Source organism: Microchirus variegatus (genome assembly GCF_963457635.1).
Source record: "Microchirus variegatus genome assembly, chromosome: 5".
NCBI classification, from domain to species: Eukaryota; Metazoa; Chordata; class Actinopteri; order Pleuronectiformes; family Soleidae; genus Microchirus; species Microchirus variegatus.
Window position 1 is genome coordinate 13552602 of NC_139806.1, and position 13374 is coordinate 13565975.

Genomic DNA, 13374 nt, shown 5'->3' on the forward strand with positions numbered 1-13374 from the left:
TTTCAGATTCACCAATTACAATGGTTATAATATACAGTGCATATACAGTATATAGCAACAATGATTATTAAATTAATGGTTATTTTGAAAATAGAATAGCTCATAAACAACATTATATTCAAACAATTTACCATCACATTATTCCAAGAAAAATACACGAGGGAAGAAGACGTGTCTCTGGTGTGGATCCTCTTGTTTCCTGCAGTAAGTTGTAATTTCACTTTATGACCACAGCGACACATGTTTACATAAGTGAAACCCCCGAGGGTCTCCAACATGATGTAGGTATGACTTGAAATGAAGACAACAAGAGTATAAAGATAATTCAAATGTCACCAGTGGCTCCTTTGAAATGTCTGTAAGTTAACCAACAGCTGAATGTAAGACCTTTGCAGCCGTGCAGAATGATAAACATTTTTTTACAACTCAACCAGTATGATTCCGAATCTCCAATCAGCATTGTAAACCTCATTTAATGTGTTTTTAAAAGACAATGCATGAAGTAAAAAAAATCAGGTTACTCCATTACACCAAGTTGTTTTTCTTTTGTTTAGTGGGTTTGTTGGTTCTCTGTAGACTGTTTTATGTGCAATCCTTATGGCTCTTTTGTTGCAGGATGAGATGTGTGTTTGTGTTCCCGCTATTATTTCCACACAGTAAGTCATATAAAGGAGCTTGTTTTTTTGCCCTGCTTACACTCTGCTTAATACATACTGCAGCTGTTTGTCTCAGGTAAAAAAAACAAGTGTATATCATTAACAGGTTCCTTTACCCTTCCATTTCTGTCACGTGCTCAGAGCAATTACAGTAAGGTGCTCACCATTAGCCACCTGGCTGGACGGCTTTAGACTCCCTGTCTCCTTCTTGTGCTCTTTGATCGCAGCCTCGCCTGCTGGTTTTGAAGGATAGAATTTGTGTCACTGTTGAAAAGACAAACAGTGGACATGTGGACAGTAAGCAAACGAGATGAATAAAAGATGACATGAGAATGTGATAAGGCAAGTGATATTTAGCGGCCTAAACTAAGGTGAACAGCTGACACAAGAGGGTTTAACCCTTTAAGGTACTACTCAACCATTTGGTCGAACACACTTTAAGTCACTATAACTCATTGAAAAATGCATCAAGCTGAACTCACTAACATTTAATGTGACTTGTTCTGAATGTTGTACTTTATGACTTATGCAAACCAGGTTTATTATGAACAGACATCTCAACCGTTTGGTAGAGGCCTGTATCTGAAATACTGTAGGGTCTAATTTAAAAATAAATAAATATTGATTGTCGTTATTGTTATCATAAGTAAATAAAATAAAATAATAAAAATGCAAAGAAAGAATTTTTCCTTTGCTTTTTTCTTGGTGCGTACCTTAAAGGGGTAAATATCAGTGAAATAGTCAGCCTGTGTAGTCTTTTATTGCCTAAAAGGTCCAGTGTGGAGACAGAAACTGAAGCTAGAATAATGAGACTTTTTATCAGTGCCCAATTACCTACATATATATATATTGATGTTTTTCATCACCCCCAAATGATCATTTTATATTTATATCAGGAGCCTAGTCAGTTCTACAGAGGTCACCGTGTTTTTACAATGACAGACAAAGTAAACGTCTGTTGAGTTTTGAAAAATGAGTTGAGGGACGTTTAGCTGCAACATGCACTTCACTTCACCACTAAATGTTGCTCAATGTTAACACACTATACTTTTAATCCATCTCTGCTCCATACTGCAGTGTGTTCATACTTCATACCATTCCCAGACTGCGTTACAGTTACTTGGTGTTTGGACCTGCAGGCCCATAATTCCTGCATATTTCTCGGGGGACTTAAACAGCAGTTGACTCGGCTCCCCCCTCTATTTTTTCACTGGCCAGGACCAAAGTTAAAAGGACACATCCAGCTGTTTCGGGACAGAGGGTTAATTTCTTACCTGCCGGGCATGTTTTGTCAAGAGTTAGTCTATAGTAACATGTACGTTTGACACCTTGTTTGTGCATATTTGCACCATTAAACAATCTGAGAAAAGTTACATTTTGCACATATAGATTATGGAGACGTCTATCTTCACTGATGGCCTCATCCTGGACTTTAATCCCCATGATAACTCCGGACTAAGTGACTGGACTCCCCTGCACCCACTGGGGGCCCCTGATGCTCCCGGGCTGCTGCTTGGGCCTTTACAAGGAGTCACATTTTGTTTGAAGTGTATTTTTTACTGCTGTTCCACGCTCGACACACTAATGGGCTCTTCCATGTCTCTATAAAAAAATGCACAAGGGGCGGAGTCAGGCCCACTCGCAAGTCAGGGGCCAATGGAAAGGCTTGTGGATTAACAGCAGTATTTATGCAGCGATATGTCATACAGCACATTAGACCAGGACGGAGGAGATGCAGCACCAGGTGAGCACTTTTCTTTCTTTCCTTTTTTTTTTTTTGCAGTAGGCATGTCTTGTTGAAAAGCAGAGCTTATCAATATTATTTATATCAGATTGTTTTAAATGATGCAGAAAACACCCAAAAATGAATCATTTATTGCCATTTTTTGTTGAAAAGCTGAATTACAAATGCTAAAGCTTAGGCAAATAGTACTTAAAGCATTTAGTGTTTTGTCTGTTATGCTTTCGTTGTGCTCAATGTATACTAACTAAAAGCCTCCTGTAAATAATAGCAGGCAAAACACAAAATAATTTGCTTCAAAATTCAATTTCAGAACTCAAGGATGATTTTCCACAAGTCCCCATTGAGGACATTATGCTGTCTGCTGTTCCTACCAGGTCAGTTTTATTCATGAAATAATGTACTTTCCCATTTGCTTTTATTAAGGCCTATAGGTAAGTACAATTAACTACAATCAAGTTATGTGTGTGTCTAATGTATATTGTCTGCTTCCGTCCATGCAGGTTTGATAAAGGCAACATCTCTTGTTAAAGTAAAGAATGCTGCAGGTATTTCATCTTTCCTGTTGTTGTAGATACTAATTTATACTGCAACTAAGAGAAGTGCCTGAGTTTCTTTTGTTTTTTAAATTTTAAATATATACTCAAGTTACCATGGAAAGGCTGACTGGTACCTCGACTTCCTATATACTGACATGTTACATGCCAAAAAAAGTGCAGTCCCTATATGTCATTCTACAAACTTCTACACTCTTCAAATCACTCTCATTCCTTCTCATTTCTGCTTTTGTGTTTTGTTCACAGGGAATCCATTTCGCATTGACTCAGCTCAAGCACATGATTTCCTGACTAATTCTCGACCAAAGAGGAACATCGACCCAAAGTGGTACAGAGCCAATCCTGATTTTCAGTCCTACTACCGCTTTTACAACAGCATCGGGCACACTGAGGGTGTAAGTTGAGAACGAGTGGAAATATTTAAACCACACATTCAGTGTTTGGTTGTAATATCTGTCTGTGTCCTCTCTGATTTGTTTCTGCTCCGTCACTCCATCAGATCTATGAGATTGATAAGCTCAGGATGCTGTATCAGCAGATGCGCTTCTTGGAGGTGACCTATGGCCCAGACGCCTCCAGCTATCAAAGTGTCATGGGTGTGCAGACAACCACAGCGGCACCAACTACAACCACCCAGCCTCCTCCACCTCCCACCACCCCCGCTCCTACACCAGACCCTCTGGCCAATGCTCAGAAGATCTATCTGTGTAACCCCAAAGACCCACTATGCAAACCTCACATCGTCTTCCTGCCGACAGGGGCTTTCCCAGTGCTGTGCGACCCACGGCACAACCCGGCCTGCCGGCCAAAAACAGAGGAGGAGATTAAGGCTGCAGCTCCTCCCCAACCACCCCCACCACCTCCAGCTCCAAAGAAGTCTGCCCCACCTCCGCCTCCTGTTATCACCGTCAAAGCCATGGAGTATGACTGCGACCCATACTGGGATCCTGACTGCCTCATCGACCACCCTCCGTCCTCCCAGGAAACAGCTGCACCAGAGGAACCTGCAGCTGAGGAGAAAGAGGTGAAAGAAGAACCAAAGGCAGAGGAAAGTGGCCCTGCAGCACCAGAGAAACCCCTCTACCCTTACTTTGACCCTTATGATTTCAAACGTGATCTTTATGATCCCTTTCGATATGCCAATCCAGCTCCTGAAGAGTAAACACAGAGAAAGGGAGATTACAAAACTATATGAGACCAAACTAAGACAGGGGTCTGAGAAAATACACAAAAAATAAATTTAAATTAGGCAGATTATCATTCATGACGCCTTACATGAATAATATGTTTATATGCTCAGCTTTCCAAATCCCATGATGCCTTTACTGTATGTTTGTATGAGTGCTCCTTCTGTAATACACAATAAACGTTTATGTCTATTAAAAATAGTAAAGGGATAAATGGTGACAATTGTGATTTTTTTCTTGACACACTTTCTCTTGAAAACTAAAAAGGGAAATATATTATTTCATTTTTGCCATTTGCCATTTTTAAATTCAGCTACAGGGGGAAGATATTTTGAAAATGATTTATTTTCTTTTACAAATAGGCTACATGATCAATAAAATATGGTGAAATTACCAGTGTTGCTATTATATATGCTGCTACAATGACACATCCTACTACTATTAAATATATAATTTTTTTTTTGATTAAATGTTTTTATTAATGCAATTATACTTTGATATTTTGTTTGTACACTATTGCACATTTATTTTTTTATTCCTGTATTTATTTATTATTCATCATTTATTCCTGTACTTATTTATTATTATGGCAGGTTTCGTCCTCCATACTGCAGCGCTCTTTGTAACTTTATTTTAAAAGGTGTTATTACATAGTAAGAGTGTGTCGTGTCTGCCGCTGGGAGGCAGTATTACCCTGTCCCGTTCATAGCTCTCGGAACCACCGCCGAGGAAGAAGACTGCAGACTCCTGTTTCTTCCAGCATCATCATCACCACCATCACTCCTCCCCACACGCACGCGCACACACACACTAAAGACACTCCAATTTGGACTCTGTTGTTTTCTGTCCACTTCCGTCCAACATCTGTCACCAGGTATTGTTTCTCTACATTCACAGTCGGATGTGTGTGTGTTTTTAAAGCCTTAAATACGAAGACAGTGGAACGAAACAAACAAACGTGGGCGTTGCTTTTCGATGTTTCCGTTATAATCGCTTATTGTGACAGCGGCAGGGCCCGGCTGCCATGGAGATTAGCATGCTAACGCCGCTAGCTGTCTCTTAGCTGTCAGTGTGGTCGCTAATTACATTAACAAACACACATTATAGCACATAAACACGCATGACACAATTTCTAACGCCAGGTGTAAAAGACACAATGGCGAATGTATGTGTTTTTTATTCACTTCATATAGCGGGTGGAGTGATGTGTGTGTGTGGAATTTCGGGTGTTGTCCGAGTGTCAAATGGGCATAGTCACGATACAGATTTAATCAGATTAACCAGTATGACCGGTTTGTATTCACGTGTTAAAATGAGTCATTTATAACACTGCTAATTCTGACAGTTAACGTGTATAGTAGATTCAGGACAGCAAACAGATGGACAGATTTGAGTGAAATATAACGGATTCATCCATCTTATATGGGATATTTGAACTAATACAAAATCCCATTGACAGAGTGTTTACTGTGCCATTGTGGAGAAAAGAGATAGAGAGAATATTGTTATGAACAGCTGATGATGTTCACATGTAAGCAATGTGACAGGCCCAGGGCTGATTTCAATTCAAGATTCAATTCAAAGGTTTGTCACATGGATTGTTCAAGTACAGCAGCACTGGAATGGAATTGTATAAATAATTAGAAGAGCTAAGAAGTATAGTATAGTATATATACATACAAATACACAATAATACAGTAGTATACCTTGATGGATTTGATTATGAGTATTATTGCACATATACAAGGTCAGACTGCAGCACTATTTTAAATAGCAAGAAGTAAAATGTACAAGACAAAGAAAAAGAGCAATATATATATATATATATATATATATATAAAAACAGAAACAGAGGTTTCAGTTTTGATTTCTTTAAAGACTTTCTCCTGCAGGATGTCTGACAAAAGTGAGCTCAAGGCCGAGCTGGAGAGGAAGAAACAACGGATCGCACAGATTCGAGAAGAGAAGAAGAGAAAAGAAGAGGAGAAGAAAAAGAAGGATGTACGTGTGGGAAACAATAATTTCAACACATGAAATCTCATGCCACAGTAAAAAAAAAAACTGCTGCCATGTCTGCTTTTCTTTGTAGCTGAACACCATTATACATTATGATGTGTTTTCATCCTGAGGTGATGTTGCGTTATGTTCTTTATTCTGTAGGGAGATTCAAAGCGTGGAGCCGAGGCAGGCAGTGGAACATCTGGTGGCCATGAAGACTCTGACCTGGAGAGGAAGAGGAGGGAGGCGGAGGCTCTGCTGCAGAGTGTTGGCATCACCCCTGACATACAGCATGGTAAGTACACACAGCCAGCATGCCTCTATTTTAATCCCTTGTCCTTTGCTTATTATATTTACGGCTAACTTTGGCTTGATTTCATCCACTGTGTTTCTCCCCCTCCTTTCACACAATATCTGAACATTTCACATAACTGTTTTTGTGCATGACACCTAAAACCTGCCTGCCATTTATTTGCATTCTCTCTTCTCTCCCCCTTGTCTGTCCTTATGTGTTTTGCCCTTACTGCATGCAACCTCATTCACTCACTCACTCACTCACTCACTAACTCCTTCCATACCTCACTTCCTCACTCACCCACCCACCCATTCATTGACTCATGCACTTAACAACACACTCACACGCACTCGCAGCTCATCCCCTAAGGGTAGTAACAGAAGATACGTGTCTGTTTCACTACCTAGTCCCTGCCCCCATGTCTCCCTCCAACAAATCAGTGGGCAGTGATGCAGGAAGCCAAGATTCTGGGGATGGAAACGCAGGACCAAGGTGTGTGAGAGTATGTGTGTATATGAGAAAAAGTGAGATGAGTGTGCATGCCAAATGTGTGTGTGTATTGATACTGTAATTATTTCTGATTAATTCTGATGTGTCTCTCTTTTGCTTTTTCACTCCATTTTCTTCTTCTCTCCCTGTCCTCATTCTTTTCTTTTCAACCTTCAACATTTTTTATGTCTCACCTTCTGCTTGTCTTTCATCCTCTTGTCTTTCTTTTTCTTTGTACCGTCTCTCTTACTAATATCGTCTGGTGGTTTGGCTGTGTAAGGACATTGCATTGGGATCCTGACCCTTCTACTCTGCAACTCCACTCCGACTCTGAGCTGATGGGGTACTGCTCCTCCTTCTCCTCTCTCCTCGAGCTTCTCTTCCAGCCTAAATCTGTTTTTCTGCTTTCATCTTAGATTTTGTCTAAATGTGTTAATAATATTTGTGTGCATCATTATTCATGTTACTTCATGGAAATGTTAAATTCAGCTCTACCGTCGCAGTCATGTATGTGTGTACGCTTATTTCTTCTGTGTGTGTGTGTGTGTAGACGTGGATCTGTGAGGCTGGGCATGTCCAAAGTGACCCAGGTAGACTTTGTCCCTAAAGAGATGGTGTCTTACTGCAAAGAAACACAGACACCCACCGAGGCACTAACGCAAGCTGATCAAAAAGCAGGTAAACAAACAGACACAAACTGACTTTACTTCACTTCCAAGCTTTTTTCATTTTAAAAACAAAATCTAATTTCTGTGTGTGTGTGTGTGCCAGATGAGGAAGAGGATGAGGAGATAACTGCTCCCCAACCAATGGAGGACACCCAGGAAAAGAAAGATGAACAGGGTGAACAGCAGGATGAGGGTAAGAACATAACACTTATTATTGGAATCAAGTTCTTTTGCTTTCCCAGTTATAAGTGTATGTTAAATAAGAGCATGGTCTAATTTTCCACAATACCGTTCGTATAGACACTCCCAAGGAGCTGACAGAAGAAGAGAAGCTGCAGGTCATGCACTCAGAGGAGTTCTTGTCGTTTTTCGAGCGAGGCAGCAGAATTGTGGAGAGAGCTCTTGCTGAGCAGGTGGACGTCTGCTTCGACTACAGCGGCAGAGATCTGGAAGACAAGGAGGGGTGAGGCCTAATATGAAAGCTGTGTGTACATGCTGTGCTAGAGGAGTTGCTTTTCAGAGTCTATAATAATAAATTTTTGTCACTTTCAGTGACTTGCAGGCAGGTGCAAAGTTGGTTCTGAACAGACAGTTTGCAGATGAGCGCTGGACTAAAAACAGAGTGGTCACCTGTCTTGACTGGTCTCCTCAGGTAGGGTGTGTTTGTTATTGATCCCCTCAGTGAAAGTCTATCTCTGTTGAATCGGTTTATGGTGATTTATTTATTATATGTTTCATTGCTTCTCAGTTCCCAGAACTATTAGTGGCCTCATACAACAACAACGACGAAGCTCCCTATGAGCCTGACGGTGTGGCACTGGTCTGGAACATGAAGTACAAGAAGGGCACTCCCGAGTACATCTTCCACTGTCAAGTAAGGGAGCATTTACCTGCAGTGGCCTTACAACCCACACATTTTGAGACATTTTATTTATGCTTGAGCAGCAGTGAAGCTGCATAAAGCATTCACAAGCTGTTGTGGCAGTCAGGTAACATGAAAAGAATCAAAACACTGGAACTATTGTTGCTACTGGCAACAGAACATGTCAGACTCCATGCTTGTATTTTCTTTCTTTTTTTCCTACAGTCAGAGGTGATGTCTGCTGGGTTCGCAAAGTTTCACCCCAACCTGGTGGTGGGTGGGACATACTCTGGACAGATTGTCTTGTGGGACAACAGGAGCAACAAACGTACCCCTGTTCAGAGAACACCCCTGTCTGCAGCTGCACATACAGTAATGCATACTACACACACTGCCATCCATGCTACTTTAGCATTTCCAAATAATTCAAGCATTTCCTGCTTTTTAGAATTATCTGGATCCATATCCATTGGATTCAGGCACACTGCTGGACATGTATATATTGGTGTACACAGACGATAATTCTCTGCTTAGTTTCAGAGAGTATTACTGGTAATGGTGAAAAGTAAGAACAAGGAATATTTTTAATAAGTCCGACGATGAGATGAAACTGAAAATAAGTGAAAGAGATTTTCATTGACGGCTGATATTCGATAGTCAAACGCAACCCCGGAGATTTGAAATGAAAATGGAGCTAGCAGTGTTTATTAACTTCTGTTTTTGGACATCATAGTGTGGACAACAGTGGTATCCATTTAAATGAAAATTAAGTAGCCTGTAGTCTGTGTCTGCATCATCAAATCTGGAGGACTTTTATTTGGTAAGTTTATGTTGTCTGACTTATAGTTCTCCATTATTTCCAGCACCCAGTCTACTGTGTGAATGTGGTTGGAACCCAGAACGCCAACAACCTCATCAGCATTTCCACTGATGGCAAAATGTGCTCCTGGAGCCTTGACATGCTCTCGCAGCCACAGGTATAATGAACTAGAACAGTACAATCCAGTCCTGTACATGTCAGTCGGTTTGTCAGATAATCTCTGACGCCGTGTGTGTGTGTGTGTGTGTGTGTTTCTTCTCTGCAGGACAGTCTGGAGCTTGTGTTCAAACAGAGCAAGGCCGTGGCTGTCACCTCCATGGCATTCCCTCTGGGAGATGTGAACAACTTTGTAGTGGGAAGTGAGGACGGCTCTGTCTACACTGCCTGTCGCCACGGGAGGTGAGTTCTCTGTCCCCTCTGTCCCCAAGTGTCTCCATAGTAGGGATATCCTCATCCCGATAAAGTACTGGATTGGAACTGACCTGGGTTGTTTTTTTTTTTTATGTGATTGGTGATGAACAAACACCCCAATCTTGTACGCTAGTGGCATTTATTTCATCTTTCTATGTTTGATGTAATTAGCCATATTTTAATAGTATGCCTCTGGATGACAATGTCCTCTCTGTCCTGAGCACTGTAGCACACACACACACTGCATTGAACTCACTCATTTGGGTAACCTAAACAAAGTGCTTTCCCAAACCTTAATCATAATCAATTAATGTCTATTGTATGCCAGAAAAGGTCCCGGAGAGGTAACATAAACCAGTACACACACACCAGCAACAAAACCTGTTAATATTTGTACAGAATATAAGCGTAAATGCCTGGGTAATGGCGCAAAGGGTTTTTCAGGAGCAAATAAGAGTGTGCTCCAGCACACGTGATTCAATTGATGGGTAATTATCAGGCTTTTGCAGAGGTCAATTAACGAGCTGACAGTTTGAATCAGGTGTGTTGGAACATCTAAAACATGCAGAGCAAGGGGGTCCTGAACTCCTTGAGTTGAATTTACAGGCGGGATAAGAGAGAAACACCTTTTGGGGAAAAGACAGTTGTGGTTTGACGTTGACGTTGTTGTTTGTGTTACAGTAAGGCTGGTATCACTGAAGTGTTTGAAGGCCACCATGGTCCAGTGACTGGGCTGAGCTGTCACAGCGCTGGTGGACCTGTCGACTTCTCCCATCTCTTCATCTCCTCCTCTTTTGATTGGACCGTCAAACTGTGGAGCACTAAAGTGAGACTCTCACACACACACACACACACAATTTTCTATATAATGGTTATACTCTAAATCAGTTTATAAAAGGAGACAGCAGATATGAGCTTAAAGATTCTTTGGAACATGTGTAAAACCATTTATTTCAAAGAGAATGTTTCAAAATGAAGTTATTGATACATTTACGTTTCTTGAGGACTGATATTTGTTGAAAATGGAGATATGAGATTTTCAGAGCTGTAAAAATATTGTGATTGTTAATGGGACGTTCTTCTTCACAGAGCACTCGTCCACTGTACTCCTTCGAGGACAGTTGCGACTACGTCTATGATGCAATGTGGTCTCCAACGCACCCTGCTCTGTTTGCTTGTGTGGACCTATCAGGACGACTGGACCTGTGGAACCTCAACAATGACACTGAAGTATGCAACGCATGGGCACATTACAATACACGCAGAGCACTGACAACTCAAAGTTATTATAGTGTCTGGGAACTATGTAGACAGTCGATCACAACCCTCTCATAATGCCTGGAGAATCCTAGTATCACCAACTCCAAAGCTCACTTGTAAACTTTTATTGTCATGATTTGTTTGATAGGCTTTTTTGAAAACAGTGTGTTCTAACGTGTTCTCTAGGTTCCCACTGCCAGCGTGTGTGTGGAAGGCTCTCCAGCACTGAACCGCGTGAGATGGGCTCACACTGGGAAAGAGATTGCTACTGGGGACTCAGACGGGCAGGTGCAGGTCTACGATGTAGGCGAGGTGAGATGTCTTTCCTTTTTTGACCTCCGCCAAGGAGGTATAGAATATGTTTTTTCGCCGGAGTTTGTTTGTCTGTCTGTCCGTCTGACTTTTATCAACATAACTCGAAAAGTCACGCACGGATTTGGATGAAATTTTCAGGAAATGTCCGCAATGGGACCAGGAACAAGCCATTATTTTAATTATTAATTTTGGGCGTGATCCGTAGACACTATGACTGTTTTTATCGCTATTTTGTAGGCACTGAGCTGCCTTGGCGGAGGTCTGTGCTCTCCGATTGCTTTTCTAGTTTAATATTTTGATGACAAATACCTACAAAATTCAGTAAAATAATTTTTTTTTAATTTCTTGACCAACTCGTGCTGTTGTTGTTGTTGTTCTTTAGCAAATCTGCGTTCCAAAGGCCGACGAGTGGACACGCTTCGTCAGGACGCTGGCCGAGATCAATGAGAACAGAGACGAAGCGGAGGAACTCGCCAATGTGTGATGTCCCAGAGCAGCCCTGCGAAAACCACTGACATGTTACGTACATTACACACTTACAGCACACTACAAGGACACTGCCTGAGGAGCTTTTCTCTTTTCTCTCTCTGGACCCCCGACGTTTCCTCTCACTACAACATGAACTGGTCTTGACGAGATGAGCAGAGCTAGAATGGATAGAAAAAGAAGATCTAGATGTGTTTTTAAATGTCTTTGAGGGTATATTTGTAGAAAAACGGTGAATGTCATATGTAGCAGTAGTTGTACAAAAGTGAAGTGGTGGAAAGTTTTAACTGAAAGGAAAACACTTAATCCTCTAGCTTTGACTTCATCCTCAGGGCTCCGGAAACTGCTCTCCTCCTGAGGCCTCAACCAACTCAGCCCTTTTTAAAATATGCAATCCTTTGTACTTGCACCTTTTTTAATTACCATTGTAGTGTTTTTACGCGTTTAAATATTTTCTGGACACATTTGTGCACAGTTGCCGAGGGTTTCAGGTGAGTGGAAGAAACAGCTAACATGGTTTAATTTCCTCTTTAACCACAGCAGCTCGTATAAGTCAAACAGAGCATCTGCCTAACCACACTGTGGCTCGTGCAGAAATGTGTCACACTTACATGTTAACAATTACAATATTTAATATTTATTGGCTGGTGGCACTTGATTAAATATTGTGTATTTAAAAATGCTGCTTTGTACTAAAAGCTTGATTAGGAACATTCCTCAAATTAGCGCAAGCTTTTTACCAGGCAAAGTATGTTCTACACTTGCCTTGAATTATTGACACTACTCGATTAAGTTTGTTTTCTGTACCAAACATTTGTTTTACACGCCTGTACCTGTCTTACGTAGTATAAACCGGTTTTGACATGTCCTCTGTAAGAGGATTCAAAAATAAATAAAAGTTATTTAAATTACGTTGTAAAGCTGAGGCTTAAAATTTTGATTTCCTTGATTTTCTTTCTCCGCCCATTTTTTTTTGTTTCTTCATGATGCATTGGTCCAACCTCAGTAGGCTTGTAAAAAAAAATCTGCTTCTGTTTCAAATGAGCTACAAATGCACTGTAGCTATGTTTGATATAACACGACATAACTGTCAGTATTCTGCAGAGAATAACTACTGCATTTTAACCTGTTCCGGATGGTTGCACTTTCCCATTGGAATAAAACTCTCGACACGTTGGTAAAATCAAATCCACACGGATGATTTATTTCAATAAAATACAATGATTACTTTGAGATACATTAAATTTATTAATACCTAATTATCTGCCTGTGATCTTTGTTTCATCAAGAAAACACTAGATTGAAATGTTTTGTACATCAGTAAGAGTGATTCTCAGAAACTAGGACCAATAAGCCCCACATTGCCGTAACGTTACAGTTACCGTAGAAGGATGTTGACTCAATGTTACCGTTATCTTTGTCCGATAACATTTCCTTCACTGCAGTTACACAACATGTACAGTACATAACCTGTCTGAGGACTAAATCCAGAGTGATGCTCCAACACCTTGCTAAGCTAATGTTTTTTCATGCCTGCAGCCCAACAGGAGAAGTCCAACTCAAAACGGAGTAGGAAAACAAAATGTAAATTATATCAGATACTCATGAGAGAGAAGGTGTCGGTCATTC

General features: G+C 40.8%; 2 protein-coding genes across 3 annotated transcripts; both read left to right on the forward strand.

Moving 5' to 3' along the window:
* Positions 1-2354: 2354 nt before the first annotated feature.
* and3 (actinodin3) lies at positions 2355-4116 on the forward strand (the record flags this gene model as incomplete). The annotated part of the gene is made up of 3 exons (XM_083889527.1): positions 2355-2400; positions 3201-3349; positions 3454-4116. The coding sequence occupies 3 exons, from the start codon at positions 2355-2357 to the stop codon at positions 4114-4116; spliced, it is 858 nt and encodes a 285-aa protein (XP_083745653.1).
* Positions 4117-4945: 829 nt separating this feature from the next.
* On the forward strand, positions 4946-11781 carry LOC310927105 (dynein, cytoplasmic 1, intermediate chain 2a-like). Of its 2 annotated transcripts, XM_083889358.1 has the most exons (17): positions 4946-5015; positions 6034-6142; positions 6302-6434; positions 6842-6926; positions 7204-7266; positions 7474-7601; positions 7695-7784; positions 7892-8054; positions 8144-8243; positions 8340-8465; positions 8679-8825; positions 9317-9430; positions 9539-9672; positions 10366-10510; positions 10774-10914; positions 11131-11256; positions 11642-11781. In XM_083889358.1, exons 2-17 carry the CDS (start codon positions 6035-6037, stop codon positions 11741-11743), a joined length of 1905 nt encoding a protein of 634 aa, XP_083745484.1. In that variant the 5' UTR covers positions 4946-5015; position 6034; the 3' UTR covers positions 11744-11781. The 2 variants fall into 2 exon arrangements, with proteins under 2 accessions (XP_083745484.1, XP_083745485.1); XM_083889359.1 differs by lacking the exon at positions 7204-7266.
* Positions 11782-13374: the final 1593 nt, after the last annotated feature.

Bases quoted from the DNA above. Each gene is read 5' to 3' on its own strand.
- LOC310927105 (XM_083889358.1), top strand. From the start codon at position 6,035: ATGTCTGACAAAAGTGAGCTCAAGGCCGAGCTGGAGAGGAAGAAACAA. The intron at 8,466-8,678 runs GTAAGGGAGCAT...TTTTTCCTACAG, and splicing joins AGTACATCTTCCACTGTCAA to TCAGAGGTGATGTCTGCTGG. The intron at 9,431-9,538 runs GTATAATGAACT...TCTTCTCTGCAG, and splicing joins ACATGCTCTCGCAGCCACAG to GACAGTCTGGAGCTTGTGTT.